This window comes from Eschrichtius robustus, chromosome 7 (assembly GCF_028021215.1).
Source record: "Eschrichtius robustus isolate mEscRob2 chromosome 7, mEscRob2.pri, whole genome shotgun sequence".
Taxonomy (NCBI): Eukaryota; Metazoa; Chordata; class Mammalia; order Artiodactyla; family Eschrichtiidae; genus Eschrichtius; species Eschrichtius robustus.
Window position 1 is genome coordinate 108,364,830 of NC_090830.1, and position 21,030 is coordinate 108,385,859.

At 50.2% G+C, this 21,030-nt stretch overlaps 1 protein-coding gene across 1 annotated transcript in view; it reads right to left on the reverse strand.

Annotated features, from left to right (window-relative positions):
* Positions 1-20,735, reverse strand: part of SLIT1 (slit guidance ligand 1) — a 164,572-nt gene extending 143,837 nt beyond the window's left edge. The window contains exons 1-3 of the mRNA XM_068548291.1: positions 20,524-20,735; positions 6,323-6,394; positions 3,994-4,065 (exon numbers count right to left, since the gene is read on the reverse strand). Coding sequence (XP_068404392.1) covers positions 3,994-4,065; positions 6,323-6,394; positions 20,524-20,720 — 341 coding nt within the window. The 5' untranslated portion in view covers positions 20,721-20,735. The remainder of the gene's footprint in view (positions 1-3,993; positions 4,066-6,322; positions 6,395-20,523) is intronic.
* Between the last annotated feature and the right edge of the window lie 295 nt (positions 20,736-21,030).

The window sequence follows — 21,030 nt, forward strand, 5'->3', positions numbered from 1 at the left end:
CATGTGGGATCTTCCCGTACCAGGGCTCAAACCCGTGTCCCCTGCATTGGCAGGCGGATTCTTAACCACTGCGCCACCAGGGAAGCCCTACCGTATACTTTGAATTTCTCACAACCATCTCCTTTAACAGTTCTAGAGGATGATAAACCAACTGGACAAAAGCTTTCTTTTGCTGGGAGGGAGGAAGAAATATAATTCGATGTCGCCAGTAGTAACTGGTCTGTGGTTACCTCCTAGGAGGTCACTTTTCATCTGATATGTGAGAAAGGTACCATTTTCTAACACGGTACAATCAGGGTTGCAATTTTAGACAAGCTGGAAGAAGTTTACTCTAAAGGGCAGGCTCCTAGGGAAACACATCACTGCCTCGGAAAAAAAGGGACCACCGATGTAATCCTTAAAGCAACAGGAGTAGACATCAGATCGCTCCAAGTTCCTTAACCTCGTCTAATAAATTAATCCTGTATTTACACTGCCTGGAAATCATTGGGTTTTGTTTTGTTTTGTTTTCCCCCAAGACCTTCTCATTTTTCTGGCTTTAATTTCTGAAAAACACTTAAGAGGAGAAGGGATTCAATAGCTAGTTTAAAGTAGAAAATCAAAGGAGGGACCCAGCATGGTGAGGGACCTACAGGAAACTAAGAATAACGACAATAGTAGTGAGTCCCAACTAGCCTTACTCTCTCTGTAAGGCTAGTAACTAGCCTTACTCTGTGCCAGGCGCCAGAATAAATGCGTTATAGGCATTACCTCACCATCAGAGGGAAAGCAGAATGAAAAGGTGGGTTTCTCTCTCTTGAGTACGAAGCATCACGGTCATGCACATACCCTCCCGTCTCCTCCCAGAAACAACCCCAGGGGGACGGTTTGACCACCACCATCTCACCACGTGGCTGGGCTCTCAGTTCTCAGAATATGTTTGTAGACTTCGTTGAGCTGTCTCTTTGACAGCTGAGGGGACTGGGATGCCCAGAGGTGAGCGGCTCACCCAAGTCACCACCGAGTGGGAGAGGTGGGTTCTGAAGCCTGCCTTTCCCCGGCTCCCACCTCGGCAGCCTCCACGTTACACGGTCACCCTCAGCCGGCCCAGGGTGACCGAGCGCCCCGCCCCCCAACATCAGACAACCGATGCCTGTGACCCACCAATCCTCACGGCCAGCAGCACCGCACACTTCTGCTTCTGCGCTCGAGTCTGTAACTGCGCACAAGAACCAGTCCTGTCTGTTCCCAAGCCTGTTTATGCCAGAGGTACTTATAATTATATAATTGAACTGACAATTACCTAAATGAACAAAATATCAATACTAGCGTGAAAAGAGAGAGTCATCTCTACGAAAACTGGTTGAATGCCTTGGTAAGAGTCAATAAAAGGAAAGTTGTTAATTAAAGAGTTGTTGAATTAAGTAAAAGACTGGGCAGCAGGAGGTGAGCAGGGGAGTCATAAAAGAAATTCAGAATTCTCCTGCCAGATTGCTTCCAAGGGCCTTCTAAGAATCTCATTCCACCTTAAAGAAACCAAAACCAAAAATCGTGAGCAGGGTATATGTGTGTGGTTTAGGCGAGGAAAATAATACAGAACTCCAATCAGCATTTCACACTAAAAAGTAAGACCTTGGCAAAAAAAAACAAAAACAAAAACAAAAATGGGGGCGGCGAGGGTCAATAAATGCACATGATATATTTTAACATAAAATGAAATGTTTAGAGTACGTATGGGTTTTATGACTCTCCACTTTAACCAACTTTTATGATTAACTGATCCACCATTGGTCTCTGACAAGTCAGAGGAGAGGGCCATCCACGGCCAGCACTGGACGTCCCCAGGGACAGAGCAATCACACACCCCAGTAACTGCCCACCACGCAGTTGCTGGTGACCCACCCCGGAAGAAAGGAACTGGAAAAGGACAAAGTCTGCAGTGACACGTTATGACTCAGAAAGAAGGACCCTGCCCAGCCTTGGGTGGCAGCAGCAGATGTGACATGGGCCACCAGTCATGTCTAGACTCCCTCCCACCTTTTCTCCTTCCCCAGGGCATGGCAGCCCCGGAGCTGGAGCCGGAACGCGTATTTTGTTCTGAGCCTTTTAAAGAAAACTAACACAGGATGAATGATCTGTTCTAGCTTTGGGCTCCTTATGGCTCCATTTTAGGCCTGGATGAGGAAAAGTTCAACTTGGTTTTTCTCCAGGCAGCAGGAAGGCAATGAGACAACCACATTCTTTCCATTTATTTAATACCTTATTTTCTTCAAAGTAAAAGAGAAAAGTAAGGTATTAGGTTACAGCCATTAAGAGCTCGGGCTCTGGAGGCAAAATGATCCGGGTTCTAATCCCCATTTCTGCACTTAACCATTTAATACTCATCTCATAAGGCAAGTGCCTTAACTTCTGTGCACCTCCTCTTCTTATCTGTAAGACAGCACTGACCACAGTGTTGTTTTAAGGATTAAATGAGATATTGGAGGACAAAGCACTTATCTTGGTGCCTGGCATAGAGTAAGGCAATCAATAATAGCTATAATTATCATCACAAACTCACTGGAAAAAAATCCACAAAAAAAGAAAAGCATAAAGAATAAAGTTAACTGTTATCCCACCACTCAAGGTGATGAGAGTTAATAGTCTCAATTATTTTCTTCCTCCTGTATTCTGTACATATACAAGTTGATTTTACTTACACAAATGTAAATGTGTAAATAAAATCCTGCCTTTCATTTATTAAAATCCTGCCTAGTATAAATGCACTTCCTGCCTTTTCCACTTAATGTGATATTGTAGACACATTCCTATGGCCTTAATAGTTCTTCAAAAATGTGATTTTATATCTTATATCTCCACCAGAATGGTGTTTCCAATTTTTTTGTTGTATTTAAATAATGTGCAATGAAGATACTGATATATAAATTTTTAGCCATGTCTCTGATTATTTCCTTAAAATCAAATGGATTTTTGGGGCTTCCCTGGTGGTGCAGTGGTTGAGAATCTGCCTGCTAATGCAGGGGACACGGGTTCGAGCCCTGGTCTGGGAAGATCCCACATGCCGCGGAGCAACTAGGCCCGTGAGCCACAACTACTGAGCCTGCGCGTCTGGAGCCTGTGCTCCGCAACAAGAGAGGCCGCGATAGTGAGAGGCCCGTGCACTGCGATGAAGAGTGGCCCCCGCTTGCCGCAACTGGAGAAGGCCCTCGCACAGAAACGAAGACCCAACACAGCCAAAAATAAATAAATAAATAAATAAACAAATGTGGGGTTTAAAAAAAAAAGAATATTATTTAAAAGAAAAAAAAAATCAAATGGACTTCCTGGTTCAAAAGGCAGGAACTTTAGAACTCTTGACACCTATAGCCAAACCAAAGCAGAAAAATGAGGCCGGTGACAACCATGAATGTGAGTGGCCATCACCCACCTCACCCATACTACATTCTTTTTTTTTTTTTTTTTCATTATTGCCAATCTGAAATCTGGCAAAAACTGATCAAGCCCTATTTTCAAACTCCAAAGCCCCCTAAGGAACAAATGATGCAAATCAGAAAACACCACCTTCAGTTCTGTGTTGTGGCCTCAAGCACCCAAGACACTGCTCCTAAGGGCTTCCCTGCGGTTGGTCCCCCGGGCACACTAGTGCTTCCTTTAAAGCCACACAAATCAGTAACAGTGGTTATGCCTGGAGTATAAGATTATAGGAATAAATTTCACTTCCTCTGTACTGTGTGGATTTTTTGCCATGATGCGTTCTCAGGGAAAAACAACAACGATAGCTGTGTTTAGAATACGCAGTGAGGACACTTCCAGCTGTCTTTGCCATCATCTCACGATGACGCTGCGACCCCTTCCACGGCTACAGCTGCCTCTGGCCCCCACTGGCAGGCGGGAGGCAGGCTGGGCGTGCAGTCCCGTGCCTGAGCACCCCCTCCTGCCACCAGGCTCAGCCTCTCGAGTCTACTCAGCGGCAGCCCCCACCGCCCTCCTGAGCCTGTGCCCACAGATACTCACAGCCGCTCCAGCTCCTTCATGTCGTCGAAAGCCCCGCGTTCCACCACGCCAATCTGGTTCTCCATCAGCTGCCTGGAGAAGGAAAAGAGACAAGAACAGCTCCGGGACGGTGGACAAGGACTCCTAGAAAGAGCTGGCACAAGGGAGTGAAACAGGAGCAATGCCCGAGCCGCATGCAGATCCGAGCCATGGCCTGAGCCAACAAAACTTCCTCACAGCTTTGCAAATTCCCGACACAGGCTCTTCAACACACCCAGCTGCAGCAGCAAGATGTGCTTCCGGCCCTACCCCATGCTGACCCTCTGAAGCTGCCTGCATGGCAGAAGGCCACGGGGCACCAGAGCACCAGGCCATCGCTCCAAAGGCATGCTCGGGGAAGCCCGCACCCAGGCAGCGGGGGCTGGCTCTGTGCTGCAGGCGCACGTGCCATTCTCCGGCCCAGAGGGCGCGTGTCCGGGGGCAGAGCAGGGGAGATCGGCCAGTAGCCGGGGGGAGAAGAGCATGTACCAACTGGGCCCAGCCCACACGTGCGGCAAACACACTCTGCGGTTAGCAGACAACACCCCCGCTGCCTGCTCCCCCGCTCCGCCTGGCCACATCTGCTGCCAACTGAACCACCTGGCTCTGGGGGACTCTGCCCCTCCTTACCACCAACGCGCCCTGAAACCCAGAACATCCAGCTGGCAGGGCAGCACTCTTCACTGGCAGATCACTTGCTGCGTGGTAATTTTTGAACTCATCAAGTATGTCTTTCTCCCGTGTTTTCCCCTCCCTACTCTCAAGCAGGTGGCTTATGTGCTCCCGCAAGGGCCTCAAATGAAGTTTGGGGCTGGGCAGGGGGCAGAAGCTGCCACCAGACACTTCTCTTCCTCTGCTTTGTTTCCAAAAACGCTGTGCTGTTGAGGAGCTTATGCTGGATGGCGTGCGGGGAGGTGGGGGGAAGGGTAACACCAGGCAGGAGGGAGGGCTTCCCCAGACTCAGGAGAGATTCCTGGAGCCTGGCAAGGGTTCTGAAGTCAGTGGTTCTGGAGACGCAGAGACCCCTTCCCCGGCGACTGACAGTTACAATCCCAGAGAGGATCAACCACAGGGTCACCAGCTCCTCCAAAGACCTTCCGAGCTGCAAAGTCAATAGTTCTGAAAGAACTGAGGCCCCAGGACCCCTGCATTACCCTGGGAGTAGGGAATGAGGGACCCTATGACTGCCTGCTAATGAACTTCCTGCCAGCCAGGTGGGATGTGGGCTCAAAGTCGAAACTGATGCAGAGAAAATTTAAAAATGCCCTTCTTCCCTGCACACCTGAGTCTGTGGGCTGAGACACCCTCACATCAGAATGCACACATGTGGGGTGTCTCTGCACCCCAAGATCAACAGAGCAGGAGCGGGTGAAGGGATCCACCCTTTCCCCTCGCTCCTCACCCCTGCCCAGCCTGACAAGGCAGGTGCCGTGGATGACTCCTTCGCTGGCTGGTGGCCACCCCGACAAAGTCGTGCCTGCCACCTCCAATGTCGGCCACCGTCAGGCACCTGAGGGGAGTCACCTCTGTCCTCAACTGCTCCCAGTCACTTCCTCCTCAACTCAGGGGGTCTGTGGCCTTGCTGGGAAGTCTTTCTGGGGCACAAGTTCAAAAGAGCTGCGGAGACTGTTATAGACTGAATTGGGTCATCCCCCCCACCCCAAAATTCATACACTGAAGTTCTTACCCCAATGTGACTGTGTTTGGAGATAAGGTACGTAATTAAAGCTAAATGAGGTTGTAAGGATGGGGCCCTAATCTGATAGGACTGGTGCCCTTGTAAGAAGAAGAGACACCAGAGATCTCTCTGTGTGCACACACAGAGGAAAGGCCACATGAGGACACAGCGAGAAGGTGGCCAGGAACAGAGGCCTCCCACAAACCAACCCTGATGGCACCTCGATCTTAGACTTCTAGCCTCCAGAACTGTGAGAAAATTAATTTTTCTTGTTTAAGCCACCCAGTCTCTGGTCTTTTATTAAGGCAGCCTGAGCAGACCTGGTCTTCCTTCACCCCAGGAGCCAGCCAATGGGCAAGGCAGCCCCATCTGCCCAGGTCCTGCCAGGCAGTGACTACTGGTGCCCACTCCACGCCCAATTTTCTCAGCCATATGGGAGGCAGTGGCCACTCTGGGTCAGGACTTAGCACACCTCCACCCACCTGCTCATGGCATCCCAAGACTGACTGCGCAGGGGAGGGGCCCAGCTGGCCTACAACCCTATGACCCACAGCCAGGGCTCCTCCGTGAGACCACCGCTGAGGGGAGGGGGCAGGAGAAAGGTTACAAGCGGCAGCAGCATGCCATACTCACAGCACCCGCAGCTGCTTGAGTCCCGCAAAGTCATTCTTATGGATCCGAGTGATTTTGTTGCCGTTGAGTTCCCTGGGGGAGGAAAGGAGAGAAGGAGATGGTGAGCTGCCCAGGGTGGCCCCCAGGCCAGGGCTCAGCTCTGACCTCCCTCTCCACGTGGCTTAAGTCAACCATCTCACCAACGGGGCTGGGTGCTTCCCAGCCAAGCCCCGGGACCCCCAAGTCTGTGTCGTCCTAACAAGCCGGGACCTCTTTGCAGCAGATGTTCAACCAACAGGAACGCACAGGGCACGGACTCACTGCTGGGAGTGCTGTGGAACCCCAAAACGTAGCTTTTGCCCTGAAAGAGCTCAGTCTCGTTGGAGAGACAAGACATTCACACAGGAAAGAATTTAGAAACTAGCCAATTAGAGAGGCTCTTCAGGTAGAATCCTTGCTGAGCCTCAGTTTCCTCATCTATAAAATAGGGATAATAACTGTCTACCTCATAGGAGTAACATGAGGCATAAACAAGCAAAGAGCATGGCCTGCACTTAGAAAGGGGCCCCTTGGGGATACTGATGCCATAATCTGGTGGCACTGGTTCCCACAGCTGTCCAGATTCCAAGCAGGAGAGAATAAATTTGCATTAAAACGGACATATTCTAAATAGCACTGGGTTGGGTGGGTTTTCCATGTTTCCCTGCTCCCTGACTCAAAAAAAAAAAAAAACAAACAAAACCCACGCTAATTAAGAAATGCTCTCCCCAAATGGACATCAGCCAAGGAAAGCTTCACACAGAGAGGACACTGCTGTTTTACCAACAACCATTCCATAGCCCACAGGTGAAAAGACTGATTTTTCCTCAGTCCCCTTGTTCGGAAAATACCAGCCCCCAGGGCTTCAGCCACGCTGCTCCTCCACTTTCAACAACCAGCTCTTCTGCCTCAGGGCCTTTGCCAGTGCTGCCCCCCTCCTCCTGCTCACCAACACCCACCGCTGGCTTACTCCCAACATCCTTCAGGCCTCAATTTAAATGTCCCCTCCTCTAAACCACCCTCGCCACAGCTGTTCACCCAGCTCCTCCTCCAGAGCTGGCATTTCGATTTGGAAGTGCGTTTAATATGAGGTCCTTTGGGGACTTCCCTGGTGGCGCAGTGGTTAAGAATCCGCCTGCCAATGCAGGGGACACGGGTTCAAGCCCTGGTCCAGGAAGATCCCACATGTCCCAGAGCAACTAAGCCCGTGCGCCGCAACTACTGAGCCCACGTGCCTCGAGCCCGTGCTCCGCAAAATGAGAAGTCCGCGCACCATGACAAAGAGTAGCCCCCGCTCACCACAACTAGAGAAAGCCCATGGGCAGCAACGAAGACCCAACGCAGCCAAAAATATATAAATAAATAATTTTTTTAAAAAATTATAAAATAAAAAAATATATATGACTGGCCTTAAAGGCCAGTCTCCCCTGCCAGGCTGTGAGAGGCAGAAGCCACATCTGTAAGCCAGCACCTGCGAGGGTGCCTGGCACACAGTAGTTGCTCACTCAAATATAAGCTGAACTATCCTGCCCACGGAGCCTGGCTGCTGCCAGCACATCGCAGCCGAGGCCGGCGCGTCCTCCCGTCAGCCCCAAGCCTTCCTCAAGCCTCAGTGGGTCATGACCCAGAGGCTCCTCCACCCCCTCAGCAGAGCCCACAGGCCCGGCACCAACCCCAGGGCTGGGGCCACCCTCCACCGTGTGATGAATCAAGAAGCCCCAGGGATGAGTAGTCAGGGGCCTCACACCACAGCAGATTTCCTACGGATCCTGCTCTGCCCGGGCTCCTGGGCTCCCATCTTGTTTCCTTAGCTTGAGTACTAGCAATATCTATACTATCACAGCCAGGCCAGCTCATTTAAGCCTCGTAATACCACCTGGCTCAAAGGTTTGCTATCAGTCTTGATTTACAGATGAGGAAACTGAGGCATAAAGAATTTAAGTAACCGGCTCAAGATCAGCCAGCTAGTAAGTAGGTTGAAAAGGCAAGACTTGAACCCTAGCACGTCTGACTCCAGGGCCCAGGTCTTTTTTTTTTTTAATTTTTAATTTCTATAAAATACACATAACAAAATTTACCATTTTAACCGTTTTTAAGTGCACAGCTCAGTAGTGTTAAGTACATTCACATTGTTGTACAACAGATCTCCAGATCTTTTTCATTCTGCAAAACTGAAACTCTGTACCTGTTAAACAGTAACTTCCCATTCCTCCCTCCCACAGCCCCTGGTAACCACCATTCTACTTTCTGTTTCTACGAATTTGACTACTCTGGGTACCTCAGATAAGGGGACTGGCTTATTTCACAACGTCCTCAAGGTTCATCCATGGTATAGCATGTGTCAGAATTTCCTTCCTTTTTAAGGCTGAATAATATTCCATTGCATGTCTACAAGTTTTGTTTATCCATTCATCCATCAATGGACACTTGGGTTGCTTCCACCCTTTAGCTATCGTGAATAATCCAGCTATGAACATGAGTGTACAAATATCTTTGAGACACTGATTTCAATTCTTTTGGGTATATACCCAGAAGTGAACTTGCTGGGGGCTTCCCTGGTGGCACAGTGGTTGAGAGTCTGCCTGTCAATGCAGGGGACACGGGTTCGAGCCCTGGTCTGGGAGGATCCCACATGCCGCGGAGCAACTAGGCCCATGAGCCACAACTACTGAGCCTGCGCGTCTGGAGCCTGTGCTCCGCAACAAGAGAGGCTGCGATAGTGAGAGGCCCGCACACCGCGATGAAGAGTGGCCCCGGCTTGCCGCAACTAGAGAAAGCCCTCGCACAGAAACGAAGACCCAACACAGACAAAAATAAAAATTAATTAATTAATTAATTAATTAAATTAAAAAAAGAATCTGCCTGCCAGTGCAGGGGACACAGGTTCGAGCCCTGGTCCGGGAAGATCCCACATGCCGCGGAGCAACTAAGCCCCTGTGCCACAACTACTGAGCCTGCACTCTAGAGCCCACGAGCCACAATTACTAAAGCCCGCGCGCCTAGAGCCCATGCTCCGCAACAAGAGAAGCCACCGCAATGAGATGCCCGCACGCTGCAACGAAAAGTAGCCCCCACTCGCCACAACTAGAGAAAGCCTGCACGCAGCAACAAAGACCCAATGCAGCCAAAAATAATAAATAAATAAAATAAATAAATTTATATAAAAAAAAATTTTAACAGAAACACATCTCAGAGCCTCGAGACTCAGAGCAACACTTACCAGCTGGCTGTTTAACCCAGGGCAGATGGTTCCACCTCTCTTATCTTCTCCTCATCTACAAAGCAGGGGTAAGTGCAGTAGACTCTTATTCCCCTTATCTGGGGGTTCCACTGCCACAGATTCAACCAACCGTAGATCGAAAATATTCCACACAAAACAAAAACTTCCATAAAGTTCCAAAAAGCAAAACTTGAATTTGCCCTGCTCTGGCAACTATTTGCATATCATTTACACTGTATTTACAACTATTTATATAGTATTTACCTCTTATTAGGTATTACAAGTAATCTAGAGATTATTTAAAGTATAGGAGAGGATGTGAGTAGGTTATACGCAAATAGTACGCCATTTTATATAAGGGACTTGAGCATTGGGAATTTTGGAACCTTATTTGGTGCTGGGTGGGTGGATGTCCTGGAACCAATCCCTCAGGGACCTGAGGAAGTACTGTAATGCCTTCCTCCCAGGACTGTTATGAGGAGTGAAAGAGTGGACGTGGGTAAAGCATCTGGCTCGGAGCCTGGGCACAAAGTAAGGGCTCTGAATGGTGACCACCAACACCATCACAACTCCCTCCTTGATGCTCTCCATCTCTGCTCTTTGACCTGTCATAGGTCCTCCCCTCCCCAACCCACCCAGGGCTCTGGCTCCTCTTTTCCCCAGTCGTCTCCCACCCCCTCTCCCCCGAGTGGGACTCCAGTCCACCTGCCCCTCTGCAAACAATCTCTGAGCGGCTCCCCTTGGAGCTCCCATGCTTGTTCTCTCCTCCCGCAAACTTCCTCACCACCTACTCGCTCCCGACCATCTGCTTCCGCCTTCCACTTCTCCCAGGAAACCGTTCTGCCCAGCTTTGCCAGTGACCCCCCAATCGCAGTTCCCAAAGCGTTCCTTGGCCCTCATCCTCAGACAGACTGGCTGCTCTCCACACTGTTAACCCTCCCCCCACCATCCCCAGACGCCTCCTTTGGCTTTAGCAGTAACTGCATCACCCAGGTTGGAATCCACAAACGTGGGGCCAAGGCTTCTCTGTGGACGGGAGCTCCTCCTGCCCCTCCCCCAGCTCCTCCCTGGTGGCCCTCCCTTCCTGCTGCCCGCTTAATGTGGGTGGAAGCCAAAGGCAGTCCTCCTGCGTCTTCAAAGGACATACTTTCTTCACCAGGAAACCCCAGCACCAAGCAGTGTTCCTCAGATTGTGTCCTGGGCACCTCCCACGTCTGAATCACCTGAATGGCCTTTGCCAAAGACCTGCTGACTCAGGAACTCTGGAATGGGCCTGGGAATCTGCATTTTATACCAGCTTCCCGGGAGAGTTTTATGCCCAGTGACGTCTCTGTCCCACTGCCCTCGTGGGTCCCATTACTTCCCCAGGACACCCTCCCAACTGTCTCTCCAGCCTGAACACTCAACAGAGTGACCATCCCCTATTCCTACCTCTAGGGTCATTTTTTCACGATTGTTTATTGGTAATTCAAACGAAAGAGGCAGAAACTAACTTCATGGCTTCTCCTCCAGCATCAGCCACCCTCCCAACTTTACTCTGCAAGATCATCCTCCCAGCCTCGGGCCATAGGGTCCCCCGTGACGTTCCCATTTGCTCTCTCTGCACCCTCTGCCTCCGTCCAGGCCTGCTTCCTCTCATGCCTTGGCCTCTGCTGTACCCTCCAAACTCTATGAGGACTGTAACAGTTGCCTGCTGCTGCTATAACAAATTACCACATACCTAGTGGCTTAAAACAACACAAATTATCTTACGGTTCTGGAGATCGGAAGTCTGAAATCAGTCTTGCTGGTTTAAAGTCAAGACATTCCCAGGGATGCATTCCTTTCTGGAGGCTCTAGGGGAGAATCCATCTCCTTGCCTCTTTCATCGAGAGGCCGCCTGCATTCTGTGGCTCATGGCCCCTTCTTGGCATCACTCCAATCTCTCGCTTCTGTCGTCATATTTCTCCTAATACTAACTCTGACCCTCCTGCCTCTCTCTCTCTAGAGACCCTTGTGATTATGTGGAGCCCACCCAGATAATCCAGAATCATCTCCCATCTCAAGATCCTTAACTTAATCACATCTGCAAAGTTCCTTTGGCCCTGTAAGGTAACATATTCATAGGTTCCAGGGATTAGGGTGTGGACATCTTTGAGGACCATTATTAAGCCTATCACAATGATCATATTTTCTAAAGCAAGGATCAGAATCATGAAATGTCTTACCACAGGTTTGAAAAAAAACAAAACTCATTGAACACACATTTTTTTTTGAGCACCTACCATGTACGAGGCGATGGAAATACAAAGATACATGAGACACAGTCCCTGCCCTCAGGAAACTCAAAACCCAATGTACCCATCCAACAAACCACCTTCTTAAAAAGAAATAAGATTTTCTTCCCTACAGAAGAATTCCAATTAATAAATGTAGAACGAATGAGGGAAATAGAAAAGCAAAATTGGATAATGATGGTTGCAGGCAAGATCCGTTAACGGATGCTAAAATTAGTAGGTGAGAATTTGAGGACAAAAAGGATATTACATACTCTCAAAGTATCTCCCCCCGCAAATATTTATTAATTGCAAATGGAAAGATAACGTTATAGTGGAGAAACCTGGCGGACACCACCTTAACCAAGAGATCAAGGTTAACATCACCAGCAATGACACATATCAATGTCATCTACCCTCTGATAGGATGCTCTGGGAAGGGCACATCACCTCTGTGGCATTCTTGCCAACAATGCATAACCTCAATCCAATCATGAAAAAACACCAGAGAAACACAAACCGAAGAGCAGTCTACAAAATAACTAACCAGCACTTTTTACAGATGTCAAGGTCACAAGGAACAAGGAAAGACTAAGGAACTGTCACAGGCTGAAGGAGACTAAGGAGAAATGACAATTAAGTGCAATGTGGGATCCTGGATTGGGTCCTGTAATAGAAAAAGGACATTGGTGGAAAAAAACTAGTGAAATGCAAATGAAGTCTATAGCTTAGCTAACAGTATTGTACCAAGGTTTATTTCTTGGTTTTGATCATCGTGCTATGATTAAGAAAGATGTTAACATTAGGGGAAGCTGGGCGAAGGGTGTATGGGAATTCTCTCTGTACTATTTTTGCAACTTTTCTGTAAGTCTATAATTGTTTTAAAATAAAAGTTTTAAAAAAAATTTTTTTAAAGAACAAAAATACAGCAGTGATAGAAAAACTGCTGTCAGAAATCACAGTCACCATAACCAGCTGGTCTCCCCACCACCAGTTGGTCTCTCCCTCCATTTATTGTCCATACCAAAGCCAGGAAACAGAATATCTTAAAACACCATTTTGCACTTGTTACTCTCCACTCAAAACCCCTGGAGGCAAGTGCTTAAAGGGTCTTGTCAACGGGACACGGGAGCACCTTGAAGGGGTCCCACTGGCCAAATGTGGGACACTCTGAACATCAAAATAATGTAGTAACATTATTACAAATTATAACCCAATGAATAAAATAATAATCCACAAGTCCATGCTGTTACAAACAATCAGGCAAACAACAAACAGATGGAGGAGAAGGTAAAGTTCTTTCTTACAATAGAATGCCAACTAATAAATAGAGAAGAAATGGTGGAATTACAAATTTCTCATCAGTGGAACCAAAACTAGTGAATGAAAGTTTGATGAGTAGGATATTTACATGGCCTCGAAGTATCTCCCTGCAAGTCAATTATTAATAACAAAGGGGAAAATAGTAACTTTTCAGCAGAGAAGCCTGGCTGACACCAAATTACCAAGTAATCAAAGCTAAAATCACCAATATTGGGACAAACTGACATCATGTGTCTTCTGACGTGACCCACTGAGAAGGGCACAACGTTGCTTATTTAGCATTCCTGCCAAAAATGCATAACCTGAACGCAATCATGAGAAAAAAGCAGATGAAGCCAAATTGAGGGACATTCTACAAAATAACTGGCCAGTATTCTTCAAAATTGTTAAGGTCAAGAAAAACAAAGAAAGGCTAAGGAACTGGTCCAAATTAACAGAGAATAAAGAGCCATGACAAGTAGATGCCATGTGTGATCCTGGACAGGATTATGAACCTGGACAAAACAATAGCTACAAAAGACATTATTGGCACAATTGATGAAATTCTAAAATGAACCATGGAGTAGATAATAGTATTGTATCAACATTAACTTTTCCGATTTTCATAGCCTTATTGTCCTTAGAAAAATACACACCGAAGCATTTAGAGGAAAAAAGTTATGCCTCCAATCTATTCTTAAATGGTTCAGGAAAAAAAGGTGTGTGCGCGTGTGTGTGTGTGTATAATATATGATAAAGCAAAGGGGGCAAAATATAAACAATTGAGTCTGGATAAGGGATATACTTTCGTTGCAACTTTTCTGTAAGTTTGAAATTATAACAAAATTTAAAATTACAATGAACACAAGGAATCTTTTTGGGTGATGAAAATATTCTAAAATTGGACTGTGGTGATGTTTGCACAACTCTAGATTTGTTAAACATCACTGAACAGTAAAAAGAAAAATTTAATATAAAATTTTACACACACACACACACACACACACACACACACACACACCCTCGGATGGCTCCCTATTCCCCAGCCGCATGGCCTGAGCCTACCCGTTACTTTAATCTCCTCTCTCAGAACTCACCAGCACAAACGTTCATCCCATCAGCTGGATCTGCTCCTCACTCTCCTTCCCAAACGTACGGCGCTCACCTCTGGATGCCCCCAGATTCCCTTGCCCTGGTTTCACCGCTCACTCACCTAATTCCTGCCCAACCTTCAAGGCCCAGTTCAAATCCCACCTCCCCATCACCGTAGGGATACAACTCCTCCTCCATGTCTCACTCCCATCTCCTCATCTCTAACATGGATGGAGTACTTTCTACGTGCCAACGTTATTCTAACCACGCTACATGGACAATTTCACTCGAACTCACAGCCCTACAAGGTAAATGCTACGTTGCTCCCATTTTACAGATGAGGAAATTGAGTCACTCATGAGTCAGCCAAGATCTCTCATGTGGTAGTTGATGAAGGCGGGATTCAAACCGGGCCATTCTCACAGCAAAGGCTGTGCTGGTAGCCGCTGTGCTCTACGTCCCTACGGGCATCCTTACACATTTGTTCTTTCGCAGACAGACCTTTCTCCCCACCAGGCCGCAAGCTCCCAGAGGAGCGAGTCCATACCCTGGACCTCTGCAGACACTCTGCACGTGGCAGGTGCCCAACAGCTGTTTGTCCACCGCAGGCTGGGATCCAGAAAGAAGGGGAGGGAGTCTCGAGCTCAAAAAGAGGAGCCAATTCTCCACCCCGAGCACAGCCCAGCTCCCTGGCTACTGCCCAAGGCCCGGCCGTCATCTGCTCTGGGTAATAAGTATTTGTATGGCGATAATTACAGCATTTGGGAAGAAAATCCCATTAAGCAAGCGCCCTGCCGAGCTGCTAATGCCGGCACAGAACTGAGTGAGACAGCAACTCCGCCAAGCTCCCGTCTGCTCCCAATAACGCGGGGGCTGCCTGTCCCCGCCGCCCTTCAGCCGGCCCCCAAAGAGCAGGGCCGCCCCTGCTGGCAGCCGCGGGCAGCCTGGGCCACCGCAGTCAGCCCCCTGCCTCCGAGAGGCGGCACTGCGAAAGGGGCAGCCCGGTCTCCGTGTGCCCCAAGGTTCCCTGGGGATCCAGAGCGCCCAGTGGCTGCCTGATGAGGGAATAGAGAGCAGGGCAGTGCTGGGATCCGGCCTTGAGTGGCGCCCAAGTTCCTTTCACAGCCCTGCAATTCTCTGTCACCTTAATAACAATAATAATACTACCATTTACTGGGCACTTGCTGTGTGCCAGGCCGGTGCAATGTGCTTCTCCCAGCATCACCACATTTAATCCTTAGGACCACCCTCTGAAGCAGGTCCTATCATCATCCCCATTTTATGGGCAAGGAAATGGGGGCCTGAGAAGCCACACTTTCCTCCAGAGCACTTATCCCAGTTTGCAATTACGTGATTCTCCTCCTATTGTGTCATTCATCTCCATCTCCCCTGCTGGACTAAAACTCGGAGAGAGAGGCGCGGTTTCCATTTCTGTCCGGGACTATTCATTCGGCACCATGCAGGCCTTCAAGAGACAGCTATCTGTTGAATGAGTGAATTAAACCCCACACCTTGCCCAAGGTCCCCCCAGCTGCTGAAAGGCAGAGAGGGGCTAAAAAGCCAAGCAGTCTGGCTCCACAGCCATCCACCCTGCAGAGACTCCCCGCATGACACTGACCTGCGCCTTGTCTCCACACCCTAAGGGACGCGGGACAGTCCAGGGAAGGAGCATTCTGAGAGCCGGACCCCAGCTTGCAGTCCGGCCAACACGCAAATGCTTGCCCCCCACCGCCCTCTCTCCTGCCCCACCTGAACCCTCAAGCCTTTAGCCTGAGCTTCTCAAATAATAAAAATAAGAGGCACGAAGCATTTTCACACACATAGAATGAGTGAACCCTGGCAAAAATCCTATGAGGTAGTAGGTATCACTCTCCCTGGAGGCAGAACACCCACCACGTGCCAAACACACCTGCAGGCCCTCTACATGCATGCACTCACTTAGTCCTCACCATCAACCTGCAACCGTCATCCCCTTTTGCAGATGGGGAAACCGGGTCTCAGGTCACATGGAGTGGCAGCACCGGGCCGTACCACCGGTCACTCAGAGCCCAGCGATAAGCCCAGTGCACCTGCTACTAGAGACACGAGCTTCCCCAGGAGGCAACTCCCCCTGCCCCACGTGGGTCTCTACTGCAGGAGCCCATCGAGTCCTGCTCAGAGAGCCCGGGCCGGCCAGGCCCCGGTGGCAGACGTGGCTTCTATCTGGCCCTCTGACCCCTCTCATCGCAGCCACCATCCAATCCTTGTTTGGAATTCCAAACAGGCTCCCAGACAATCAGCCTGGGGGTGCCCTGGGCAGTCTTCCTTGGTCAAAACCACCCACCCCCATTGAACAGGGCCTTCAGACTCGGGGCTAAGCTGGGAGACGGCATGGCCTTCCCAGGCCTCGGCAGCGGGCAGGGAGCTAGGGCAGCAGACAAACTGGCCAGGAGGCAAGGGGACATACCGAGGAAGGCAGGAGTGTAGGCCCCATGGCCCAAAGAGCAGCAGAAAGTGCTGGACCTGGAGGCAAACAGAAGCCAGAAGGCCTCCCAGGGCCCTCTCTCCATCCTCAGGCCTCTCTCCTCTCTGCATCCTACACCCACAAGGGGCATCCACGGCAAGCCTGGAATACAAGTGTCCGGGGTGGAGGGGAGAAGTGGTATCCAGACATACTGCACTCTCTCATCACACTCTCCTAAACGCTCTAGTCCAAAAGATTTTTTAAATTAGAAAAAAAAAAAAAAAATCCAACTGAAAGGTCCTTGAGTAGAAGAAAAAACGATAGTGGCCATGGCTGAGCCCCTCTGAGTCTGGGCCCTACAAAGAGACAAGCCCCCAGGCCTCCGCTACCACACTCCCACTCTTGCCCTGGACTTCAGTTGTTCCACTGCAGTGAATTATTCAGCATCCCTTCCCCACCCGCCCAACAGCCCCACAGTCCCTCTGGCTGAACCAATTTCCTCAACAGCTCTGGAGCCTGCACAGCCTCTTCCCAGAAGTCCCTGCAGCAAACCAATGACAATTTCTTCCCACTTGGGGAGATGCGCTGGACCCGGAGTTATGGAATATATGATCATAAAGTTGCTGGGCCTCACAGGCTGCCAGAGAAACTGCCCAGAGGACAAAAGGCGAACGAATGCACAGCTGCGGTCTATAAAAATTTCACAGCCTCGGAAGAAGCCACTGTTTCAGGCTCTGATGCTGCACGACACCCATATTGATTAGAGAGAGCATATGCCACAGTTATTTTGAGCCTGCCCAAGGCCTCTTTTCAGGATGTTCTTTTCCTCTTCAAATGGCTCTTTCACGGCCTGCCTGTTGAAAAGGCAGGCTCCCTCTGCTTTCTACAGCCTTTCCCAAACCAAGAAGTTTTGCACACAGCAAAGATCAGACCTGATGACTTACCCCTGGATCTGAACCCTGAAGTCTCTAAAGGAAAAATCCAGATAGAGAAAGGCCTTCCTGACCCTTCCCAACCTTCCCGGTCTCAAATCCCGTCACATCCCACTCCACAGCATGTTTCAGCCCCGGGGCAAAGCTGGTCTGTTCTCCCAGCAAGGCAGCCACACTCACATCTTCAAGCCTTTTGCTCCTGCATGCCCTGTCTGGCCTGCCTGCCCTCTCTACTTGGCAAAATCCGACCCAACCCCTGTTGAGTCCCAAAGTACCTTCATAAAATGGTCCATCCTCTGGAAGCTCGTTCACCCAGAAAAGGGCTTCTAATCCCAAAGCTTCCTCCCCGCAGCCCCATTACACTGCCAGAGCTTACAGTTAGGTGTCCCTGACCGGTCCTCTCAACTGTACATCCCTTGAGGGCAGGAACTTGCTCACTCCCAGCTGGAGCCTCAGCACCCAGGGCAGTTGCGGGCTCCACAAACATTTGCTGAATTAAGTAACAAGACTCTTCTCCTGATCCTATTATAATAATGGCTCTCACTTAGCAAGCATCATAATGTACCAAGAACTTCCCATACATTACCTTCAGTCCTCACAAGAACCAGAGACCTTACGTATCAGCAGCCTCATTTTCCTGATAGAAAGCAACTAAGGCTCAGAGAAGTTAAGTCACTTGCCCAAGGTCACACAGCAAATAACTGACTTTATACCAGGAAATTTCACTTCCATCTCACTCTGATTGCAAAAGAGCTCAAGAGTTCATCAAAGTCAAGACAGACACTATCCTCAAAACTGAAGGTGGAGAGAGAGCAAGAAATGAAATGACTTCAAAATTCAGATCCAAAAGCAAAGGAGAGGGGCTAAAATTCTCAGACCTAGGCCGCTACCAGGGTAACAGCTGCAGGAGAAATGCCCCCAGAACAAGGCAAAGGAACAGAGAGGAGGTCCAGAGGGAACAGGTATGGAGGGTGACCCTGCAGCCTCAGGGGTCCTTTAGACAGATTTCTGACCCTCTGTCCCTCTCCAGGGCCACACAGGATTCCCAAGGAATCTCTGTTTGTTCCAACCTCTCCCCATGCAGCGCCAACAACACACACACACACACACACACACACACACACACACTGATTCCCATCTAGATTGCATCTAGATTGCAAATTCCCTGAAACCTCCACGGGAATTTTTCAGTCTCAGCCAAGAAGAGTCTAGGACAAATGTGCTAATTGCTGACCTTGGTACGGAGTTTGATCCAGGAGACAGTTCTCCCCAGGGTCAGATTTCTGCTTCTGACCAGCTGAGAGTCATGAAAATGTGCTCAGAAGTTCTCAAAATATGTACGCCTTTCCTGAGAGCCACTGCAGGGACCCAGGAGTGTGAAAAGAAGGAGAAGGCAGATTTCAAAGGGGCCAGCAGCCTCCTCCAAAGTCCAGTTCAAAAATCCCCCAAGGCAGCCACCTCTGCAAGCAGCACAAAGGCGCTTCATGAGGGACTTCCCTAGCGGCGCAGTGGTTAAGAATCTGCCTGCCAGGGCTTCCCTGGTGGTGCGGTGGTTAAGAATCCACCTGCCAATGCAGGGGACACGGGTTCAAGCTCTGGTCCGGGAAGATCCCACATGCCACAGAGCAGCTAAGCCCGTGTGCCACAACTACTGAGCCTGCGCTCTAGAGCCCGTGAGCCACAACTACCGAAGCCCATGCGCCTAGAGTCCGTGCTCCGCAACAAGAGAAGACACCACAATGAGAAGCCCACGCACCGCAACGAAGAGTAGCCCCCGCTCGCCGCAACTAGAGAAAACCCGCACGCAGCAACGAAGACCCAACGCAGCCAAAAACTAAATTAATAAATAATTAAAATTTTTAAATAAAAATATAAAAGGCCCTGCATGAGTGTGGGCCCAAAAACCTACACTCACAGCCCATGTAAAGGGGGCTCTCCCAGGCTCACACTACTGAGGTGACACCACAGATACCAGGAATTCATGCAGACACACATTCTGCAAGAGAATCTGGGAAAACAAATTATATATGTCTATAAACACACACACATGCTAATCCCCACCCCCTCACACACACACACACATTCTACAAAGCTTGGTGAGTCTAGAAAGGGCCAAGTTTTCTCAAGAATTTAGAAGTGAGTGACAACAGGGTAAGAGAAATGATGGTTTTTATGACTTATCATGGTCAATATCTTTAACCTCGTATCTCCCACTCCAAGCTCCTGACCTCTCAGCATTATTCATGGGGCTCCTTGTCCAGGTCATATCTACCCCTCTCTGGGTGCTGAATGTAACATACCCCAAGGCCCAAACCCAAATCCCTCAGGTCCACTGTCTGCCTGGGTTGGGGATGGCTGGATTTGCAGTGGGGGACAAACGCCTCACACCTGGAAGGAAAAAATTCTTAAGGCTCTGGGGCAAACAATGGGGAGAAAGGGGGAGACTAGGAACTTCAACTCCATCCCATCCTGCTGCCCATCACCAGCCTACAAGCCCTCAGAGCCCAAATGCACACCTCCCACTCAGAACACAGCCCAAGCCCCACGTGTCCAAAAGGAGACATGGTGCTTGGTGAGTGTGAGGAGCTTCCCTCCTGGGTGCCAGGAAGGCTTTCTGGCACCAATTCTCAGGCACCTGGAGAAATAAAGTGCTGGCGCAGTGGGAAGCCCTGCCGTGCTGAGCGCAGGGTGCAGGTGTGAGGATGGGAGCTGGCAGCCCCACGAGGGCCCTTTGAATCCCAAGAAAGGGAAACAGTGGCGCTCTTGGCTCCTGGCTCTTGGCTCCTGGCTCGGGAAGGACCCTGGCAAGCACTGACTCATTTATTGGCTGCAGAGCCCAGGCCCCTACGGTCCTGCCCCCACCTTTAGCCCTGAATTGCATGGGGGTGGGAGGGCAACCTCGAGGCTCCCTGCGGGCTGGGGATGGGGGCTATACTCACAGGCGCTCCGTGTTCCGTGGAATGTTCTTGGGGACGGCCTGCAGCCCCGTGCCGTGGCAGTCCACCGTGGTGCCGGTGCAGGTGCAGAGGGCGGGGCACGCCGTGGCACCCAGGCGCCACGCGGCTGCCCACAGCAGCAGCCAGAGCTCGGGCCGGACAAGCCCCGCCGAGGGCCCCCTCCAGGGCGTCAGCGCCATGGTGCCCTCACCGCGTCCCGCTTGCGTGCCAGACGGCGGCAGCCGCTTACCATCCCCGTCCGGGGTGGCCTCCAGGTGCAGTCCCGGGGCAGAGCCACCGAAGAGGCCGCGGGTTTGTATGCTGCGCCCTTGCGGGCTGGGTGGCACCTTGCTCCTCCAAGCGACGGCGCCTGTGCGCGGCCGAAGGGAGGGCGCCTTGGGCGGAGGGCGCTCTGCTCCTCTCCGGTTTCTCGCGGGCTGCGTCTCCCTCCCCCTCTCCAGCTCCCAACTGACTGCTGCGAGGAGGAAAATGGGCAGGCCCCGCGCGCGC